General features: G+C 38.6%; 2 protein-coding genes and 6 non-coding genes across 21 annotated transcripts in view; 1 reads left to right on the forward strand and 7 right to left on the reverse strand.

Annotated features, from left to right (window-relative positions):
• DARS2 (aspartyl-tRNA synthetase 2, mitochondrial) overlaps positions 1-6,708 on the forward strand; it is a 30,865-nt gene extending 24,157 nt beyond the window's left edge. The window contains exons 16-17 of the mRNA XM_007425146.4: positions 4,343-4,418; positions 6,521-6,708. Coding sequence (XP_007425208.1) covers positions 4,343-4,418; positions 6,521-6,708 — 264 coding nt within the window. The remainder of the gene's footprint in view (positions 1-4,342; positions 4,419-6,520) is intronic.
• Positions 1-21,578, reverse strand: part of CENPL (centromere protein L) — a 67,956-nt gene extending 46,378 nt beyond the window's left edge. The window contains exons 1-13 of one of the 14 annotated variants that reach the window (XR_015798528.1): positions 21,439-21,569; positions 19,606-19,638; positions 19,341-19,379; positions 18,600-18,687; positions 17,516-17,557; positions 16,247-16,296; positions 14,737-14,764; positions 14,250-14,294; positions 13,972-14,038; positions 10,607-10,649; positions 8,648-8,678; positions 8,447-8,464; positions 4,370-4,506 (exon numbers count right to left, since the gene is read on the reverse strand). The gene's annotated coding sequence lies outside the window, so the exon portion shown is untranslated. Of the gene's footprint in view, positions 1-4,369; positions 4,507-7,077; positions 7,212-7,301; positions 7,439-8,446; positions 8,465-8,647; positions 8,679-10,606; positions 10,650-13,971; positions 14,039-14,249; positions 14,295-14,736; positions 14,765-16,246; positions 16,297-17,515; positions 17,558-18,599; positions 18,688-19,340; positions 19,380-19,605; positions 19,639-21,438 lie in introns of those variants that run through there. The other 13 variants (XR_015798527.1, XR_003084363.2, XR_015798526.1 and 10 more) reach the window with 13 other exon arrangements.
• LOC112540301 (small nucleolar RNA SNORD79) lies at positions 10,419-10,499 on the reverse strand. The gene has a single exon (XR_003084371.1). It is a non-coding gene; the product is annotated as a small nucleolar RNA SNORD79 (small nucleolar RNA).
• LOC112540299 (small nucleolar RNA SNORD75) lies at positions 10,844-10,905 on the reverse strand. Its single transcript, XR_003084369.1, has one exon. It is a non-coding gene; the product is annotated as a small nucleolar RNA SNORD75 (small nucleolar RNA).
• Positions 14,597-14,673, reverse strand: LOC112540302 (small nucleolar RNA SNORD47). The gene has a single exon (XR_003084372.1). It is a non-coding gene; the product is annotated as a small nucleolar RNA SNORD47 (small nucleolar RNA).
• LOC112540297 (small nucleolar RNA SNORD44) lies at positions 16,373-16,439 on the reverse strand. Its single transcript, XR_003084367.1, has one exon. It is a non-coding gene; the product is annotated as a small nucleolar RNA SNORD44 (small nucleolar RNA).
• LOC112540298 (small nucleolar RNA snR60/Z15/Z230/Z193/J17) lies at positions 19,215-19,290 on the reverse strand. Its single transcript, XR_003084368.1, has one exon. It is a non-coding gene; the product is annotated as a small nucleolar RNA snR60/Z15/Z230/Z193/J17 (small nucleolar RNA).
• Positions 20,725-20,804, reverse strand: LOC112540303 (small nucleolar RNA SNORD74). The gene has a single exon (XR_003084373.1). It is a non-coding gene; the product is annotated as a small nucleolar RNA SNORD74 (small nucleolar RNA).
• Positions 21,579-21,587: the final 9 nt, after the last annotated feature.

The raw sequence follows: 21,587 nt of genomic DNA on the forward strand, positions 1-21,587 counted from the left end.
TGCTTAATTTGTGCAATATAAAGGTTACAGAATGTTTATAGACAGAGTGGCATTTAAAATAGGCTGGTAAGTACACATATAACACTTGTGTGGTAAATAGTCCTGATGGCTATTTTACCAGCAAGGATGATAGGAGTGTCTAGAATCATAGGAAGGAGCCCTTTAGGCCATGGAGTCCAACCCCTGTTCAGTGCAGGAATCCAAATGAAAGCACTTAACAGTTTGCCCTTGAGCCTCTACTTGAACACATCCAGTGAAGAAGAGCCCACCGTTTTGCTCTCAACATAACTAGGTATGCATAAAACACTTTATTCTCCTATGTAGGCATTTGAGGTTTCCATGTTTTCAGGTGGCTGCATAAATTTGATCTTATTTTGTTAGGAACAAGAGATTTGAATTTAGGTTTAAGTAGTTTAACTAGTTTCTAGACTACTCTAATTATTAACACCTCACTTTTGTTCTGAGGGAACAAAAGAGAATCTAAAGGAATAATTTGCATTAATCTGCACTACAAAAGATGAAGGATGGAAACCTGGATTTCAATTTTTAAGAATGGAGTTTGAGAAATTGGGGTTAAAAATTAAGACAAAATGAAGACCTAGTATAGCTGCCTCAGTCTTCATGCCTTCAAGGTGTGTTGACCAGACTGGCTATGCAATTATTTATCAACATTATTTACTGCTGCTCAAAATAACTGATTACTTAATTGTAAGTGGAGTTCTCCGAGTGGTCATCTGTGAATTCACACACATGAATTACACTCCTGTGCAGAGTCTGTTTGGAATCTTTCACAGCTTATAGAGTTCTTAGTGGAAATGTTATCCTTTGTGATGAGGAGCGCCTCCTGCTGAACATCCTTAGCAGAAACAAGACAACATGTTGAGGTCACCCAATACCAAGTTAGTTAAAAGGGCAGGTTGTGTGAATTCACAGCTGGCTCAAAGAATTCCAACTACAGTTAAGTAATCAGGTATTCATTGTGGTTTTCCCTCTGTGTTCCACACAAATGGGTCAATAGCTAGCTTATTACTTGAAAGAGTAATGGTGACTGTTGAAAGCACTGCTGTTTCAAAGTTTGCATCTCTGAGATTGGAGAGATCCAGGCGATAGCGTTGAATGAAAGTAGAAAGCTGCCCATCATAGTTCTGGTAGAGGGATCCTACAGAGGAAAGCTGAAGCTGGAGATACTGTTGTCACTATTGTAGAATGAGCATGAATCAGGGGTTGGGGCAGAGGGGAGACATTGTCATTTGGCCAGTTTATAACAAAGCTTGATGGTTACCATCATCCATCTGGTCAGTCACTGAAAAGAGATATCCAAACCTTTAGGGACCAAAACACTGGTCTCCTTGCAAACATACTTTTTGGTTAAGATAGAAGGCAAGCAATTGTGAAAATGTAGAAATGTCTCCATTGGTGTCAAGGTTTAGGAAAGGTTTAGGAAAAAAGTAGGCAATATAATTTGGGGAAAAAAATAGAAATCTAGACTACTCTACACATTTAGAATGCCAAGCCATGCTGTTTCTCATGATGAATCTAATAATGAAGAGGATTGAAGATTCTTCTTATCTCTTCATAAAGAAGATTCTTTATGAAATTTGCCCAAGAAGAATTTTCATCTAACTAACAGCATAAGAAGCTGTTATAGAGCAGTTCTGAGAAGTTATGGGAACTGTTGCCACCTACATTGCAGACTTACTATCTTAATTTCAGCTCCATATAAATTAGTAGAAGGCATTTTTGAAGATTAAAAATATGCATAAAGAATAATATGCCTTGTTGAAGGAAAAAAACACGTTTGGTGGAAAGGTTAATCTTTCATTGCTAAATAATTTTTCAAGATGTCAACAATACATAGTTAAAGATAGTCTAATAAACCGTCAAAGGAGTTTTGAAATTCAGAATAAAAGTGCTTCATTTAAAGATACCTAGACAGATTTAGAAAGCCAGTTTGGTATAGTGATTAGAAACACCAGCCTAGAAACTGGGAGACCCTGAGTTCTAGTCCTTCCTTAGGCACAAAGCCAGCTGGGTGACCTTGGGCCAGTACCTCTCTCTCAGCCCTGGGAAGAAAACAAAGGCAAACCACTTCCAAAAATGTTGCCAAGAAAATTACAGGGACTCATCCAGGCAGTTGCCAGCAGTCAAGACTGACTTGAAGGTCCAGATACAAATTTAGTTGTCAGAAGATAAGAGGACTGATCTTTCTATAAGATTGGTAACTGTCTAAATAACAGGGGAGTAGAGAATAGTTCTAATTAAGCTTTTGTAGAGCCATGAAGATCTGACTCTTCTCCAGGATGATTATTGAGCCCATTTTATTAGGAAAAGGAGTGTATGTTATTTCCAGCTTTGGCTCTGTGTGTACAGTTGTGGTTTTTTATATTGGTTCTATACTTGTACACCACCCAGAGTCAAAAATTGTAAGTTGGATAGCCTTATATATTCTACAAATAATAAATAAATACATATTTCTCACAATTTAAGCAGTGGGGTTCTCCAAGGAGATATATGTTGGGACTGTTGCCTTATAATTTCTTCAGAGATAATCTGGAGTTGGTCCTGGGCATTGAAGCATCCAAGTTTCCTAATGACACTCAATATTTTAAAGGATTATTAAAAGAAAAATGGTTGTAAAGAACCTCCAATTAACACAGGTGATTTGGTATTGGAGTGGAAAACTCAGTGGCAGTGTTGCTTCCCTGTTCAACTGCTGTGAAAAAGTTGAAGCTTGTGTTTCAGGTGTATTGGAATGGAACTGAAAATAAACTTTCTGCTCTCCTACTGCCTTTATACAGTTTCATAATGTGACTATGCTTAGAATATAATGAATGGGTCTGTGTACTGTAACTCAAAAAAAAAGAGAGAGAACGAGAGAGCATGTTACACTTTAGAACAGCAACCAGAAGAACTAGTGACATACTTTGAGAATTCTTGACTTAGGAAAGGAATGAGTAAGGGGGTGATATGATAAACAAACAGAAAATTATGTATGGTATGAAGAAAATGAATAGTAGTTTCTCCCTCTCTTATAATGTTATTATTTTATTGGGAAAAAAATCCTCAAGTACTGAAGTACAGCTCTGTGTGTGCCCAACTAGCACTTGTAGCTTTCATTATAGGCAGGGTGGTCAATGAATGCAGTAGCAAGGGTTGCCCCTGCAGGCATAGAACTCTCTAGGCTGTCCCCAACCCAAGTCATTCATTTCACAGACATTTCTCTCTCTCTGTCACTGTGCATATGTTATACACATGCACAGGCACACATGTTTGAGAGAGAGAAGAATACTATTTAGTTGCATGAGGTCCCAATAGAAGCCACAATGGAACAGCAGCATGGAGGGAGGAGCTGCTGTCACTCCTCAGTCACCCATCACTCTTTCCCTCCTCAGTTGGAGAAGGGAAACTTTGAAATGACTAAGGAGGTGAGGGGAAACTCTTGCAGAACTCAGCCCCAGTGCTGCAGCAATGGACTAATGGTTTTGTGGCCCTCCTTTCTTTCTCTTAGCTGCCACTGTTGAGAGAACTCACTACCTAAGGTTGCAGGTTCCCATCTGAGATGCCTCCCTTGAGGCCCAGGAAATTCTTATGACACTATTCATTTAGGCTCTACTGTACAGTTGCATCTTCTAGAAATTAGTTATCAATGAACATACCAAATATCTATGAATAAAAGATCTGTAGGGGTAAACGTTTTTTCTCAAAATGTTTCACCTTGACAGTGAAACTTCTACTTTGAACCCAAAATAGAGCTTCCTGGAGTGCTTTCAGAGGTATAGTTCTGACTTGAGAACACCCTATTTTAAGCTCAAAACACATTCAAAATGCTCAAAGGGGCCCATTTCATGAAATATTATGCTCAAAATATTTTGAAACAAGGCATTTTGTGCATCCCTACTAAGTTGCTACATCTCCAACCATTAGTTCTAATTTATATGGCAGCTTGAGGAGATAAGTATCATTTATACTTGTTTCATTCCTGCCTTTCTTAGTTGGGCTAAAATAGTCTTGTGTATTTAATCTGAAATTGGCAAATATTGCATTACCTCTTAAATATATTTTAAAGCCAGTTATTTTCCATTAACTCCATGATTACTGAATGTGATAGCTATTTATTTCTGGTAACAGAAGGAATATGCAGGGTTTCTCTTAATTTTGTTTTGTATTACCTTTTACTATTGTTAAATTTTGTAATAAAAATTATTTTTAAAAAAGAAGGATTATGCAGGGAAACGTGAGAGGAAAGCTATTGTTGCACTCTGGTCCTGCCTGTGGATTTCCCTAAGTATCTGTTTGGCCACTCTGTGAAGAAAAAGCTGGTTTGATCTTCTTACATTCTTAGGAGGACACTGAGCTGCTTTTTCACCTCCTTGAAGCTCTGGAGTGTGGTGCACCCCCACATGGAGGAATTGCGCTAGGTCAGTATCTTTTTTTTTAAACTTGGAATTTGCCACATACAGGAAGTTGGAGTAGATTACTTTTATGGTTCCTTCCAACTCTGTGATTCTGTGAATAAATAGTAAGTACACTGACATCAGTGTGAGATAGAAGGATAACAAAAGTCAGTTTTTTTCCTGAATGAAATTATTCCTGCATAGAAAGCCACATGTTTTTCTAAGTAAAAATCTGTTTCAGGATTTTTGTTTCTGTTTTAGTCTGAAGTGTTCCTTCTTTCTATATTTATGAAGCCAGAAAGAAACAGAGACATGGATAACAATCTGGTTTGGCAACAGATAAGTTTTAAGGCTCATATAGGATAATTTATTCTTTTCATTAAATGTAATCAGGATAATAGATGTAGGAAATTGCAGGAAATCATATTTGATTCAGATAACTGGAGTTACAAAGAAAAACCTGTTTTTGCCCGCTGTTAAAAAAAAAAAAATACAAAGCCCATGCCTTTAATCTTTCAAGCTCAAAAAGCAACCTGTGCTCTCCCAATTAAAACACTTCCCAATTGCAGTTTCACACTAATTAAGTGCATACTAGGAAAACTGGTAGCTTAGTGAAAGACTCTAAACCCCAGAGCAAAGTTAATCTTACCTATGGGGGTGCAAATATTTCCTGATTTCAAAGGATTTGTTGAAGGAGTTATCGTTGGTAGGGTTTTCATACAATATAAATCTCCAAAAAGAATGGAGGTATTTTGGATAGCTAAGCCAGGAAACACATTTGCTTTGCAAGTCCTTTGGCTAATTAAACAGAAATACAGGTAGTCCCCAGTTTAAGATCTGAGTTCTGTTCCCAAGGTCTGCCCTTAAGTCAAATTAGTATGTAAGCCAGAACAGCATTATTGAATAATACGGTATAAGTAGTATTGTGTAATGAACTTGAACCATTGTGTGTTTAACTCAAATCATTGTGTTTTACAATAGGCTCCATTCTTAACTATGGGCCATCTGTAACCGAGCATTCTTAACCCTGGGACTACCTGTACTATGTACAGATTCATTTATCAGTCCAATTTATCAGACCTTTACTTTCACGTAATATTTTCAGCCCGCATAGCTAGAAACAAAACAGCAATGGTTTGTAAATTGGTTATTTTTGGAGGGAGAAACAAGTTTTTCTCTCCATCTTGGGAACTTTGTCCCCAGTCATGAAAGAAGGCAACAGTACTGAGTACAATTACATGGGCTTATTGAATCAAAGCTTGAATAGCTATCCCTCTAGTATTTCTCAACTGCAGCACAACTAAAGATTACATTGCTAACCAACAGTTTTCCCAACTGACATAAGCAGAGAGGTTATCTAAATTAATAATCAGGGAGTTATACTTCCTTCATTCCAGAAAAATTCCTAGCATGGAAAAGGTAGCAAGAGAAGTAGCAGGTAAAATGCAGTGAGTAATGTAGCAAGTATATAGAATAAAGAAGCCCTTACATTCTACAAGCATGCTGTTTCACACTTCACAGACTATTTTATAACCTTAAAGTGTTAAGACTTTAACAAACTTGTTCTCATCAATCTTGTGATGGAATATTGTTATAATTTAGGTCCAGCTGTTTTTGGACAGTTCTTGATGGCAGACGTTCATGTCTTGACTCAAATACTGTTATCCATCAGTCATATTTTAATCTTTTCTTGGGCTTTGGCACATCATTTTAGTCCACCCTGCAACACTGTTGCATTTCCATGCACCAGTGTGTTTGGATGGACTTCTTGTATTTACTGAATTGAGCACTCATTACATTTGTTACCCATCATGATCACTAACTCATCCCTGAGCAAGCCTGCAAAAAGGTTACATCCCATTCAAACATGGATTCTCCCCAGCCAGCCAGCCAGCCAGCCAGCCAGCCAGCCAGCCAGCCAGCCCGCCCGCCCTTGGTCTCTGTATGCACAAAATAGCTGTCCCAGCCCTTCCCTGAAATGAACCTTGTACTCATTTACACATACAATATATTTTATTCATGGAAACATACTGTTGTGCTTTTTATAACTTCATAGATAGCTGTAGGGTCCTTTTTCCCAAAACCTGTTTATAGTACTATTAATATCTAATGCATTTCTTTTTTAGGGCTTGACAGACTGATTTGTCTTCTAGTTGGAGGTTCAAGTATTCGAGATGTCATTGCTTTCCCTAAATCTTTCAGGGGGAGAGATCTGATGAGCAATGCTCCAGATTATGTTGACCCACAAGAGCTTGAACCATATCATGTGCAGGTTACATGGCCTTTGACAGAGGCCAAAGCAAGGACTAACTGAAAATTATCCATTCTTGGGGAATGTTAGCATATTCAGCAGAAACTCTAAATTTGTCACTAGTGGACAGATTATCTGTACTATTTGTGCAGAAAAGTGAACTGTTGAAAGCATCAAGGGCACTTTTTCATTATACCATACAAATCTTTTCAAAGGCAGAAATGTGTTCCAATGATGTGTGTGACCAAGATGGAATCTGAGGTTTTGTCTGTGCAAAGAATATGTTCAAAAGACATCATGCCCTGTTACTATTGTCATATAATAATATGGACAATCAGATGCAGCCTTGACATTTTGGGAGTTCTGCTGTGTTGCCTTTATGCATGGAGGATCTTCAACTACATGTAGATGTTGCTGAGGTCATTACTGGGTATCCAGTGCAATTTGGCCATGCTGGGAGGTATTGAGAGCGTTGTACGGATTTTTGATGTGAAATTCTCAGAGGTATCAGTGCTCTAAGTAGTAATTCCTTTGGTTCAGCATGATGTGTGAACAATGTGTGAATTCTGTATCAAGCAATTGAAAAAAATGTATGATGTGTCTCAGGAAATTGTTCAAAAACTACAAAATTAACATAACCAAATTATGAAAGTTTGCTTTAATCCTGCTTGCTGGTATTAGCTTTAGCACACTGCACCACAAAATTTGAGCAAAGTTCTCCGATGAAACAATTTATCTCCCTGTCCAACAGCTTGAGAGTAGTATGTTTAGTTGTGTTAGAAGGTGCACCCTGCTGAAAGAAAAATTAAGGCTAGCCTGCAAGGTTGCATAAATCACCAAACTTTATCCAGTGGCTTAGAGCAACATGCAGACGTAGAGTTGTGTTGGTTTATTTCCAAATTTTGGTCTCTAGAAATACAACCCTCACAAAACTGTATGACTGTTAACTATGTACTGCATACACAGACACTTTAAAAATGTAAGCAAAAATTTCCTGCTTTTAAAATACAAGACAGAATGAGTCAAAAAAGAAACAGAGCTCCAAAATAATTCTGGAACTCCCCCAAAAATGCAATAGGTATAAGAATTAAAATAAAGGTAGAAATACAAGAATTTCAACTTATGTTTATTCCTCTCTAATTTGGCTTTATTTTTAACCTAAATAAACCCCTCTGTTATATCCAGCCATAATGTAGAGGCTGTTGGTGATTTCAGATTCTTACGTTTGCTTGCGATGCATTTTTCAAAAATTCACGTTTGGGCAGCTGTTACTCATATAGTTTCACTGAACTATCAGTAAACATTTGTACCTTCCACTGGTTTGTCTTACGCCACCTCTTCCTGAGTTGCCAAACAAAGCTGCTGCTTTTCTGTTCTCACAAGGCCCCTAGTCCCTACAGGCCTCACATTGAAAGGACCACTGGTGGGAGGACCTCTGGAAAATGTAGCAGTTGCAACTTTTGAAAATCAAGAGGATTTCACCTCTCTAATAATGTCAGATACACTACCCCACATCAAAATGGTGTATGTATACAATGCACCTTCGGGGGGAAAGGGGCATATGTTGTGTTGTGCTTCCACGAATGGAGTTCTGCATTATTTCCACCATCATCTTTCAGAAAGGGGAGAGGTCTCTATTTTTTACTAAATGTATGTCCTGTGTGGGTATCCCTGTGAGAAATTACTCATTTCTACCCTACTGTACAAAATAAAATAGTTACAACTTATAGAATTGTTTTATTATCCTGATGACATCCAGTTTAGATTCCAAAATATCTTCCAATATATTTGAAATTAATACCTGGATAGCTTCTCAGATCTGGAATGGGAAAAAGAAAAAAGTCAAGCTAATATACTCATTTAGGGATACAAGACATTCTAAAATGTGAATGGATCAGATCTTGGATATTCCATCACATATTCAGAGAGAGAGTTCAAGATTAGGGTATCATCATTTCACCATTCTCAAGAAAACAAGCACTTTGATATACAGAGTACATACCTTGAAAGCCAAATGTCAGTTCATTAACTACCTAGGAGATCAAACACATGCATTAATAAATCTAGTAGGAGAAATGAAACTGCCTAGCTAGAGAATATGGGCCAAATCATAATTCATGAGAATAATCTGTTTAACAGTTCTTGTGGGCTACTTTCTGAAAAAAAAATTCTATTTCTAGCTGTTGCACAAAATTGGCTTTTCACCTGCATGTTTCTTCCATGGTTGGTTGAGCTATGGCCACAAGCAAATTTATTATAGCTCCACAAAACTGCAAGTTTCCCTATAGTTATTATTTTACTAAAAACAAGGAGCAATCCTATTGGGAAAGCTTTAATAGGAATTATACAAAACAAAGCCATCAGGCACATACACCTTCAATAGCCTCCACCATCAATTGAAAATGTGAAGGGGATACACTAATATCAGTTTAATTTCATCCGAAGATCACAATTTTTAAGTTCCTGTGAACTGATCATTACAGAACTTTAATAATGGGTGGAGAAACAAGAATGTGAAAACAAACACCAAACAGTGACAGATGTTCTCCATAACTTGCTTCATCCCTGGCACTATTATCCCCAGAGTCCCTAAGGAAATACAGGGCGTAAAAGGAAAAAAAATTCAACGGTACTACAGTGGTACCTCGGGTTACGAATTTAATCCGTTCCGTGACTCTGGTCGCAACCCGATTTGTTTGCAACCCGAAGCAAATTTTCCCACACGTCAAGGGCGGAAAAACGGCCGCGGACTGCGCGGCAGGGCGGAAAAACGGCCGTGGACCACGTGGCACGGGCAGAAAAACGGCCGCGGACCATGCGGCAGGGCTGAAAAATGGCTGCGGAAAAATGGCCACGGACCATGTGGCACAGGCAGAAAAATGGCCGCGGACCACGTGGCACCGGCGGAAAAATGGCCGCGGACCACGTAGCACGGGCAGAAAAATGGCCGCGGACGTGTCATGGAGAAAAATGGCCGCGGATCCGGTTTGTACCCCGAGGCGGAGTTCGCAAACCAAGGTAAATTTTTGCGGCCGGAGCTGGTCGCAACCCGAAGAGTTCGTAAGCAGAGGCGTTCGTAACCCGAGGTACCACTATATTAAGAACGTTTACATACAACTCTGAAGTGACTAGTACACTCTGATATTTTGTAATATTTTCAGAGCCAAGTTTTGTGAAACATCCTATTGCAAGATGTAAAGCTGTTTCAATTGAGAAAGACTGGCTTCCAAACTCAAAGCATTCTAGGTTCCAGTTCAAAATTCTTCTAGAAAGCTTGAAAATCCTATTTTGTGCTTGGGATAGGCCATTCTGCAAACTTTCATTTGAAGCCAAAATATTTTGCATGCCCCCACAACTCAATTTTATTAAGATTTATCACTTGTGGCAGAACAAATGAATGGTATCCAGCTACCTTGAGCTACATAGGCAGATACATCAGACAGGAACGAAAGACCACTATTGCATCTGCTGTAATTCTTAAAAATTTTCTGCCTCCAAGTGCCAATAGACATCTCTATTACTAATAATTTAAAATACTGACAACATTCATGTATCATGCTATCATGCAAATGTGGTTTGATGTTTTGCCAGCCTAGCAAACTGGTTATTCAGTAAGCCAGGATCAAACATAGTGATGTCTGAACTCAGCCACTTCATGTTTTAAGTTTCAAACTGGAACATGTAACACTAAGAACCAAGCAAGTTCTTCTGCTGGTTTTATATATAACAATGTAATGCTACATAATAATTATGTACTACACATTATCATTTTGTACTGTCTCAGTAAAAATGTATCTTCACTACTTTTCAGAGAGATTCCCATTGTCTTTTTCACAATTTCATCATTAACAGTACAAAGTAAACACATTTTTAACAAAGCTCAAAAGGATCAGGAGTTTCTACAGGCTGCCTCATTTGGAATTTTAATGTCCTCTTATATCCCTTTAAAGTATGAGCTTACCAATATATTGTGAAGTCCAAACTATTATTCTATCCAGCTGCCACTGTGTTTAAAAAAAAAAATCAATGGTCAATCAGTTACTTCACATAAACTAACCTGAAATAAAAATATTGTAAGCCATCAGTTTGTGTAATTGTGTAAAAGAGATTCTATTCCAGTAGCAATTCATTTGATTCCAGGTTTTTTGGGTAAGTTATGGTACCATGACCTGTCTATCACTAATTATCAGTGACATAAAGCCTCAGTGTTTTAAGTTCTCAGAAAACTTTCTGTCCACTACTCTTAAAACATCATTGGCTTTTCCCAACAAAATCATCAAGCTACTTTTGGATGGTATGTTTTATTCAGAGGACAGGGAACACAATGGGTGGGCAAAACTAGTTATTACCCTCTTCTGATGCAAGTTGCAAGTTTTGGAAGCATTAACTTTTTATGCATTAAGCATTAAGATTAGTTGGCGGGGATGGGGTGTGTGTGCATTCCAACACTTTTAAAAGATTATTTTGAAGAACTGAGTAGTTTCAACGGGGGAGTTAATGGATACCATCATCCAAGCAGACAGATCAGTGAATCTCATCTTGAGATCAGACCAAAGTTCTTCCTCTTCCTTCAAAGTGAAGTACTCCGGCTAAGCAGAAGATTCAAAGAAAGGATTCCTCACCCAGTCATGTATTTGTGTTGAAAGGGAGGGAAAGTACTGATCAATTTTGTTCTGCAGTACTTCCAGGTGGTTTTCAATTAGATTTGAGACTTTCTGGTATCCTCCTTCACTCTCAAGCCCAAGCAGCAGTGGAAACATTTCAGTATTTTCTTTTGCAATGTTTTTTCCAAACAGTTTTCTTTTAAATCCAAGAATCTTGTCACCTCAAGTCAAAACATTTTCTCCAGTGCCTTGGAGAGAATTGTTCAGTTGGTTCATATGCTAATTTCTGCAACCATTATCTTCAAAGCACTCAACAAAACATGGAATACTGTTTTCTCAGAAATACTCTTGCAATTCTGCCTTCAGCTCAAACACCCTGTTGAAAACTCTTCCTCTGCTGAGCCACCATATTTGTGTGTAACAGGAGACTTACAGGTGAAACTCGAAAAATTAGAATATCGTGCAAATGTTCATTTATGTCAGTAAATGGCAACTCAAAAGATGAAACCAATATATGAGATAGACGCATTACATGCAAAGCGAGATATGTCAAGCCTTACTTTGGTATAATTGTGATTATTATGGCATACAGCTTATGAAAACCCCAAATTCACAATCTCAGAAAATTAGAATAGTGTGAAAAGGTTCAATATTCTAGGCTCACTTGTCCCACTCTAATCAGCTAATGAATCCATAACACCTGCAAAGGGTTCCTGAGCCTTTAAATGGTCTCTCAGGCTGGTTCAGTAGGAATCACAAGCATGGGAAAGACTGCTGACCTGACAGTTGTGCAGAAAACCATCATTGACACCCTTTATAAGGAGGGAAAGCCCCAAAAGGTAATTGCAAAAGAAGTTGGATGTTCCCAAAGTGCTGTACCAAAGCACATCAATAGAAGGTTATGTGGAAGGGAAAAGTGTGGTAGAAAAAGGTGCACAAGCAGCAGGGATGACCGCAGCCTGGAGAGGATTGTCAGGAAAAGGCCATTCAAAAGTGTTGGGGACTTTCACAAGGAGTGGACTGAGGCTGGAGTTAATGCATCAAGAGCCACCACACACAGACGGATCCTGGACATGGGCTTCAAATGTCATATTCCTCTTGTCAAGCCGCTCCTGAACAACAAACAACATCAGAAGCGTCTTACCTGGACTACAGGAAAAAAAGAACTGGTCTGTTGCCCAGTGGTCCAAAGTCCTCTTTTCTGATGAGAGCAACTTTTGGGAACCAAGGACCCAGAGTCTGGAGGAAGAATGGAGAGGCACACAATGCACGATGCTTGAAGTCCAGTGTGAAGTTTCCACAGTCTGTGTTGATTTGGGGAACCATGTCATCTGCTGGTGTTGGTCCACTGTGCTTCATTAAGCCCAGGGTCAACACAGCCGTCTACCAGGAGATTTTGGAGCACTTCATGCTTCCTTCCGCAGATGAGCTTTATGGGGATGCTGACTTCATTTTCCAGCAGGACTTGGCACCTGCCCACACTGCCAAAAGTACCAAAACCTGGTTCAATGACCATGGGATTACTCTGCTTGATTGGCCAGCAAACTCGCCTGACCTGAACCCCATAGAGAATCTATGGGGCATTGCCAAGAGAAAGATGAGGGACATGAGACCGAACAATGCAACGGAGCTGAAGGCCGCTACTGAAGTATCCTGGTCTTCCATAACACCTCAGCAGTGCCACAGGCTGATAGCATCCATGCCACACCGCATTGTGGCAGTCATTGCTGCAAAAGGGGCCCAAACCAAGTACTGAGTACATATGCATGCTTATACTTTGCGGAGGTCCGATATTGTTCTATTTCCAATCCTTGTGTTATTGATGTCATGTAATATTCTAATTTTCTGAGATTGTGAATTTGGGGTTTTCATAAGCTGTACGCCATAATCATCACAATTATACCAAAGTAAGGCTTGACATATCTCACTTTGCATGTAATGCGTCTATCTCATATATTGGTTTCACCTTTTGAGTTGCCTTACTGACATAAATGAACATTTGCACGATATTCTAATTTTTCGAGTTTCACCTGTACTCTTTGTCCAGGTTTTCAGTTTTTGAAACATTGAGTGAACTGGTCTTTGTTTAATGAAGTTAACCATTTCTGTAGCATCATCCAGAACTTTTTTCATTTCATCTCCAAGAGTTTTTGACACCAACACCTCTCTGTGAAGAAAAGAGTGTGCTGTGACATTAGGATTTTCTTTTCTTACAAGAGAAATGAAACCTCTTATGGAGCCAACCATTGATGGAGCACCATCAATACAGATACCAACACAGTTCCTCCAAGACAGACTTTCTGTTTCCAGATATGAAGACAAAACATTAAATACATCTTGGCCTTTGTATGTTTATGTAGTTCTTTGCAGCAGAAAAAGTATTCTTGAATTTCACCACCATTTACAAATCTTACAAACGCCATAAGATGACATTTATTGGTGAAATCTGTTGACTCATCAACTTGCATAGAAAAGCTATTATCACACAAAATCTCTTCAGCATCATGTGACATGTCATCAATATGCTGAGTTACAGTACTGTCTGACAGCAGAACGTTTTCAATTTCTCATACTGCATCTGGCCCTAGCATTTTTCCCACTATTATTTTACATGCTGGCATGATTACTTTCTCACTCAAAGCATGACTTTTCCTTTGCTGTGTAATAAGTTCTGCTATTAAATAACTTGCTTCTTGGGCTTTATTATCATCATTAAACTTACCAGTATCGTCTGTCCTAGAATCCTCTTCTCTCTCATACCTCCTCTTCAAAAATCCTGACACTGGACCCTCAGACATGATTGAATAAACATGTACAAAATTTATTTAAAATAATGGAATAAAATAACTACAGTGAGAGCACACTGACCAAATTTGTAATATTTTTTAAAAATAAATTATGATCTTCCAGGTGACCCCTAGTTACCTCTCACAGAACCCTAGGGTTCCATGGAACCCCATTGAGAAACCTTGAATTAGATTATAAAAATAATTTACTAACCTTGTTCACGAGATCAAGTCACGTAGAATAGTCAACTTCTAACAGCTTTTAGGGAAAAAAAAAACATTTATTATAAAACTGCAGAAAAAGACTACAGAAAAAGACTCAGAAATACTGGCCCAAGTAGGGAAACCTAATTCCTGGTGGAAAACAACCAAACTTAAAGAATGCTAAAATTATATGTTACTATAGATGCAGCATAAACACAAATGTTTGCAATCTTAAGATGCTTTAGGAAGATGGAGAAGGTAATTATATTTTCAGTATATACACCAGTAAGTTCAAGTGATGAGCTTGGAAAGCAATTACCATTCTCTCAGAATGCCTAAATTATAGAAGAACAATGTAACCTCAGTGAAAGTGGAACGGATTGATGCTAATATCATGAGTATTCATTTGGCAGAATCTAATTTCATCACTGGTTACAAGCTGATAAAAAGCTTTGAACAAACCATTAATATGGAATAAATGAAAACTAAACTCTTACCTCAAACTAATAATTCCATCCTCAGAACCTATTTAATATAAAAAAAAATCCTCACTCATATATGTGAACGATACAAAGCTAGATACACTGGAAATTTATTATAAAAACAAGGTAACTTTGCCATGTTTTTCAGTACACTTCACCCACATTCCAGTTTCAGTCCAGGTATTTCCTTGTCTTTTTGAACTTTCCTAGTTTTATTCTAAGGTTTAGCAAATCAGTCTTGATGAGGATAGCAGTAGCTCCACAGCAATTCCATGGACTAGATCCCTAATGCTTCTGGGTCTTAGATAAACTTTGTCTGGCTGGAATAGGTAGCCAAACTCAGGAGAGTTAAACAATAACCAAAAAGAAGACTGCATAATGGGATGGGGTAGCACTGCCCCAGACAGACCCAGTGCGTAATCTGGGGATCCTCCTGGACTCATGGCTCCTGCTCAAGGAGCAGGTGGCAGCTGTGGCCAGGAGGGCTTTTGCACAACTTCAGGTTGTGCACCAGTTACGCCCTTTCCTGGATCGGGATGCCCTTCGGATGGTCACTCATGCCCTTATCTCCCAGATAGACTACTGCAATGCGCTCTACATGGGGCTACCCTTGAAGAGTATCTGGAAGCTTCAGCTTCAGCTGGTCCAGAATGCAGCTGCGCAGGCTATTTTTGGGGCCCGAAGGACCTATATAACACCACTGCTTCGCGAGCTGCATTGGGTACCAGTTTGCTTCTGGGTCCAATTCAAGGTGTTGGTTATCACCTTTAAAGCCCTACATGGCATGGAACCACGTTACCTGAGGGACCACCTCTCCCTCACGAGTTCATCCCGTCCCACCCAATCACACAGAGAGGGCATGCTCCAGACCCCTTCGGCAAAAGAACTCTGACTAGCGGGGTCCAGAAGACAGGCCTTCTCTGTGGTAGCCCCCGCCCTTTGGAATATCTTGCCCCTGGAGGTGAGATTGGCCCCCTCACTCCTGGCCTTTTGGAGGGATCCAAAGACCTGGCTCTGCTATCTGGCCAAGGGCAAGGAGGGGGATCATCAACTGTGGGGTTGGCTAGTCCCTTAGTGGCCTGGCGTTGCTGCCTTGAACCATCGGCCTCTTCGATTTTTTCCCTTTTATTTTTGTGAATGTGTATTGTTATAGTTTTAATTGTATATTTATTTATTGTTTTAACATGTTGTGAGCCGCCCAATTGTATATTTATTTATTGTTTTAACGTGTTGTGAGCTGCCCAGAGTCCCCCATTGGGGGGAGATGGGCGGGGGACAAATTTAATAATAAACAAATAAATAAATAAATAATGTGCTATTGGATATATGTTTTCAGAACTCTATGCCAAACAAACTTCTGAACTTCCTTCTTTAGGGCACCTATTCAAATAAAAACTTCGGCATTTAGTAAAATAGTATTATTAAAGATTAATATACAATTTTTAAGGATATCCTGTTCGCAAAACACTAGGCAATTGTTTGCAATAAGTTCCATGGAGTTAAGTTGATATCAGTAATAGCTTACCACTGTCAGTAGCTTTACTCTTAAAAAGCTCTTCAGTGTCACCCCAAGTCCTAAAGAGAAAAAAGTGTTTATGACACTTAAGAGAAAACAAATTTTAAGTCATAGAAGATGCAAGTAGACGCCCAAAGTCAGGTAGAGCTAATTACAGACCTCCATTTTTAAAGTCAGTTTCATTAGCTTCTCATCATACAGGCTGACTGCATTAAATGCTTAAACAGCAGCAAATATCAAGTATATTTGAATTAACAGGTAAAAGAAATCAGTTCAAATGAATGCACATTTCCAGAAGATACTGTTCAAATTTTCTCCTGGGAAACATGGGAAATTCCTTGTGGGCAACTTTTTGGGACCGGGGTTCATATTCAACATTCGGTTTGCCAGAGAAATAAGGGAGGGTCAAAATGGAAAAATGGGGCAGTGTCACCTTATTATTGTTCTAATCATCACAATTTACTCTGGTATCCATAATTTTTCCGGTTACCATTCGGATTATAAAAACAATAGCAGCCACAAAAACAAAACTAAAACCTACAGATGGGTAAGAGCTTTATTAACCTTTACCTTAACCCAAATGGCTTAGGTAGGGCCTATCAAAGAAACAACTTATCCTGTTACAAGCCTTCATATGGCAGAAACCCTTTGGAAGAGAAGATAACCCCACTGTCAAAGGCCTCTTTCTGACAGGTGAGAGAAGACCTCTTTCTGTGTTGCTTCCAGACAATGGAATGTTTGATTCCATTCTTAGCATTCTGTAAAGATGTGCCTTTTTGCCAGGTTTTTAATTCTTAGATGATTTTTGTATTTACTTTATAGAGAAATGTAATGTCTATATATACCTTTTCCTACTGCTGGCCTACACATCAGTCTCAGTGCCTTCATTTGTTCACCTCTCCTTAGCCACTGCCCTTGAATTCAAATGCAGTGTATCTGGGGGAGGCAGCCTGCTTGAATTCAAAGGTTATCCCCAATACGCTTGCCTGCATATTCTTCCCTAAGAAAAAATCTTATCTTCCCTAAGAGAGTCCTTAGAAGAAATACAGATTGCAGGCTGCCTGCTTTAGTCTTAGTGAGGGGATATACAGTACAAGTTCCTCCTTAGAGATATATTGGAAACTTATAGGACAAATATTTCACATAAGTTTAGATAAAAATAGTTTCTCATCCTTGAACTAAAATATCAGACATATGTAAAAGTTCCAAAAAAAAGAAAATTCTTAAGTAGGTTTTATAATATTGCTTAGCCAGTCAACTTTTTGTATTTCAACTCACCTTTTCTTATGGTTCTTCAGAAAACAGCTTAGTCATTAAAACCTGTAAAGAGAAAATTATTTTCTTTAGCCATTAGCCTACGTTCTCTTTCACAGAGCATCAGGTTTTTTTCTCCAAAACCTTGCCGTGATCTACTGCATCAGTGTATATTCAATTTATCCTCATATGCATCAGCGACCTGATTCAGCATCATATACAGTAGATTAACTTGTCCTCTTTGGTCCCAATCCAATTATTTAAATATTAGCAACTGCAGACAAAATACAGATGAATGGACCTAATTAGAATGCTTACATCAGCAAATTTGCTTTGCATCCCTAAACAACAGAGCTGAAATGTCACAACTGCAGGACAGCAAAACAAATAATTGAATAAAATCCAGCACAACTTTAAAAAGGCAGAAGATGCAATATGCATGAATCACAGGAACAGTTATAGGAAATATACATCCCAAGCATACAAGATTCTTCTTCAACTTAGAACCATGGCTCAATAAATTATATTTTTTTCATTTGTTTGGTAAGCTGAATGAATTCCAAGCTCAAAATGTAATGACCACAGAAAAACCAGCAGAGTCGAAGGGCATAAGCAGCCCCCATCGTGCAAGTGTTTCAGAGGGCCTTAAAGATCCGGCTCTTCACCCAGGTCTTTGGATAGGATGCAGTGTAGCTCCTTCATAAGAGTGGGCATTTTGTGTTGCTGCTTGGTTTTACTGTTTGTTCCTTCTTTTTACTATTGTATTGTTTTTCACTTGTGAACCCCCCAGAGTCACTGGGAGTCAGGCAGTGTACAAGTTTATTAAATAAATAAGTACCTAGCAATCATTTTGACTTGACACTCAAAACAATGCCTAAAAAAGATTGTTAACAAAACTAGGATGTTAGACTAGAACTGTAGAAAAATGCAACTGTGAACGTTGGAAATAGAGAACCACTATAAGTAAGAATTCATTATAAATAAAGAACTGTGACAATTTGAGAATACCCAAGAACCCGCTGGTAACATTGGCACTGTACACAACGTACAGCCTTGTCATGCAGAAAAAGCCTATAGATCATAATATATATTTTTCTTTATAACTTACATATTTGATCATCTAAAGCTGATCCATCTTAGAGAACCTGAAGGCCAGCACATCGATGGGTAGGGTTCCATATTTGCAAATATAGAATCTGTAAGAGATGTTCAGTTCAGTTATTAGGACTTTAAAAAAAAATTAGATTTTTTTATTCTGCCTTTATTATTTTTATAACTAACTCAAGGTGGCAAACATATCTAATACTCCTTCCTCCTCCTATTTTCCCCAGAACAACCATCCTGTGAGGTGAGTTGGGCTGAGGGAGTGACTGGCCCAAAGTCACCCAGCTGGCTTTCATGCCTAAGGCAGGACTAGAAAGTCTCCTGCTTTCCAGCCTGGGGCCTTAACCACTAGACCAAACTAACTTACAACCTGAATATAGTTATCTTGGAGGTGTGGGGATGTAGATAATTTATTTCAAACTAAATTCAGATCAAAGTTAAGTGAACACAATGAAAAATTAAGGTATAATTTTCCATATGGTCATGTTTATCAGGAGAAAATGTAAAAATGTCAATTAGCTACCAAGTTAGTGTTAAGATAAAAGGGGTTTTTAATGAGCAATCACTTGAAGTAGGCCTATCTATATCAATCTGGGAACAGACCAGCTTAAATCATAAAAGGACGCATCAGATAGGAGCGAAAGACAGTTCATCACAGATTATCTGCTGAACTATGTTTTCATCACATGCATCCTTCCTTGGACAAAAAAAACTCCTAACAGACTATTTAAATTTTAGGACTTACCAATCCTTGTTCCATGAGCACAGAATTACTTGTGAAACCCTGTAAAGAAAACAGCAAATGTTTTAGTGTCCATTCAAAATTAGTAAATGGATGAAGATTAAGAGCATAAATTGTGCCTCAGTTTGAAACAAAGGTGGTTAAGCATTCTCATCATTATCTTGTCAAGAGTAGCAAATAAGCATCATCATTATGGCACATAGGCACAACCAATGGTACTATTCATTCATCTACTTAGCATTCTGTATGTACAAGAACAGAAACATACCTTTACAGACAGCATAGCCTTGAGATTTTGCATCTACAAAGGAGATAGGCATTTATCAGACAAGAACTATTTTTAAAACAAAACAGACCCATATAATAAGGGTTGGCAGTATTTTGATTGGGAATCTTTAGCAATCTCAGTCTCACTTTTAGCCTGCACCTTTAACATTGATTATATTGCCAGCAACTAGGCCCACTGTATAAAACTCTCAGTTTAGCCTACAACTTTCAAGTAAAAATTGCTGGGCTAATTTAAGTTCCTCTCCCCTTTACTTCGACTGCATGTAGAAGGGGGATGCCTCAGACATTAATGCATTTGTTCCTTGCCACAGCATAATTTTTTACTTGCACTATCACTGCAATTATGTATCAGGGCTGAAATAAGACATCTCACTGTCATTTCCAATCTGAAGGCAAAGAAATAATTCAAAATTTGCAGTTGCACCACTAATTATCGAGTGTTTCACATGAAATAACGCCAGTCTTAAAAAACAAGATTCTCCTATGTGTAGTTTTGGGGTGAGTCATGAGATGACTCAAAGATCAGATACATCTTAGTGGCTTCTCATGAATTATGGAATACATAACTGGAACATGAGGTTTCACTCATCTACTTTTCTATCCATGTTGTTTTCCCTCTGCCATCGTTCAATATTCTGATGCTTTTTGGCTACCTCAGCCACACATCCCTCTTTCCTAGCCATTTCTAGAAGGCCAAGTCACACAACTCATTAGTTGAAGATAGCCATTAGTGATGATTCCATCTGAAAATGGAAAAAGTCTTTCCCCTCCCTCAAACTCCCTCACTTAGTGTCTTGGATTGGGAACAGATTACATTCAAAACATCCCATCAAAATTAGAAACTGGTGCAATCAGATGTGTTAGGCATAAAATGTATAGTGAACATGAGGTTGGAGAAGCTTGTTTATAGAAAAAAATCAGAAATTATTGGATTTTTGATGCTTTCCTGTTACTAGGAAAGACTCATTTATTCAATTTCTGTTTTAGAATTATGTCCAGTAGCCTTAAAGTTTTGGGGAACCAGAACAGAATCTTTCAAGTTAGTTGGAGATGGGTAAGTTGGAGATGGGTAATCATTAACATACCTAAACTAAAATCTTAGTCCTGCTCAGAAATGTTGGCATTCATCAGTGTCTCAGATGTCCCTACCAACACAATTTATCATCATTTGCAGGTACAAATGCAAGTTCATCTTTCACAGGATGTTACTCGAAGGTTTCTGTACAAGTTGTTTTGCAATGTAATTAAATCATTTAATTTTTTAAAATATATAAATAGCTTCAAATAATTTATCTATCAGAGATCCCTACCAACATCAGCGGCAAACCTGATCACGCACTTCAGATTCATCTGAAGATCGTCAAGAACGAGAGGACATTTTACTACATCAAGCTTCTGCTCGTTCCCTTTTTGAATTTAATCTCTGCCTACAGAGCCGTTCGAGTTAACGCAAAAGCTTGTACGCCGATTTAATAAAGGACGTTTTTATTATCCCCATACGGAATGCTTTTTTTTTTTTTTTTTAACAAAGGTTCAGCTTTTTTAGAGGCTCAGTTTTACGCTTTCCTCAACCACGAGGCCCATCTGGAAAGGCTACTCCGTTGAGCCGTTATTGGAGCGCCATCTGTGCTCAACGCCCAGAAGAAAAAAATGTATGTGGGAAAAAAGGGAAAGCATGCGAAAATCCAGCGCCATCCATGCCTCCTCCAGCCCTTCCACGATCAACACTACATTCTAATGACCCAACTCCTTCTAAAGAAAGTAACAAAGCCGCACTTACAGGAATATATGTATATATATTCACCATACTCACAGCTTTACACAGGCCCACCGAAAGCAGAATCCAAAAGAGAAAGCGCGGGCCACAACCACCCGCTTTATAGGCAGTGCGCGGATCTCGGGGTCACGTGACGGGCGCGCTTCTTTGCATAGCTCCTCCTCCTCGTTACCACTCCCTAGAAA

Source organism: Python bivittatus, unplaced genomic scaffold (genome assembly GCF_059951505.1).
Source record: "Python bivittatus isolate LINGU-HERP-01145 unplaced genomic scaffold, Pbiv_v1 ctg000700_np1212, whole genome shotgun sequence".
In the NCBI taxonomy this organism is placed as follows: domain Eukaryota; kingdom Metazoa; phylum Chordata; class Lepidosauria; order Squamata; family Pythonidae; genus Python; species Python bivittatus.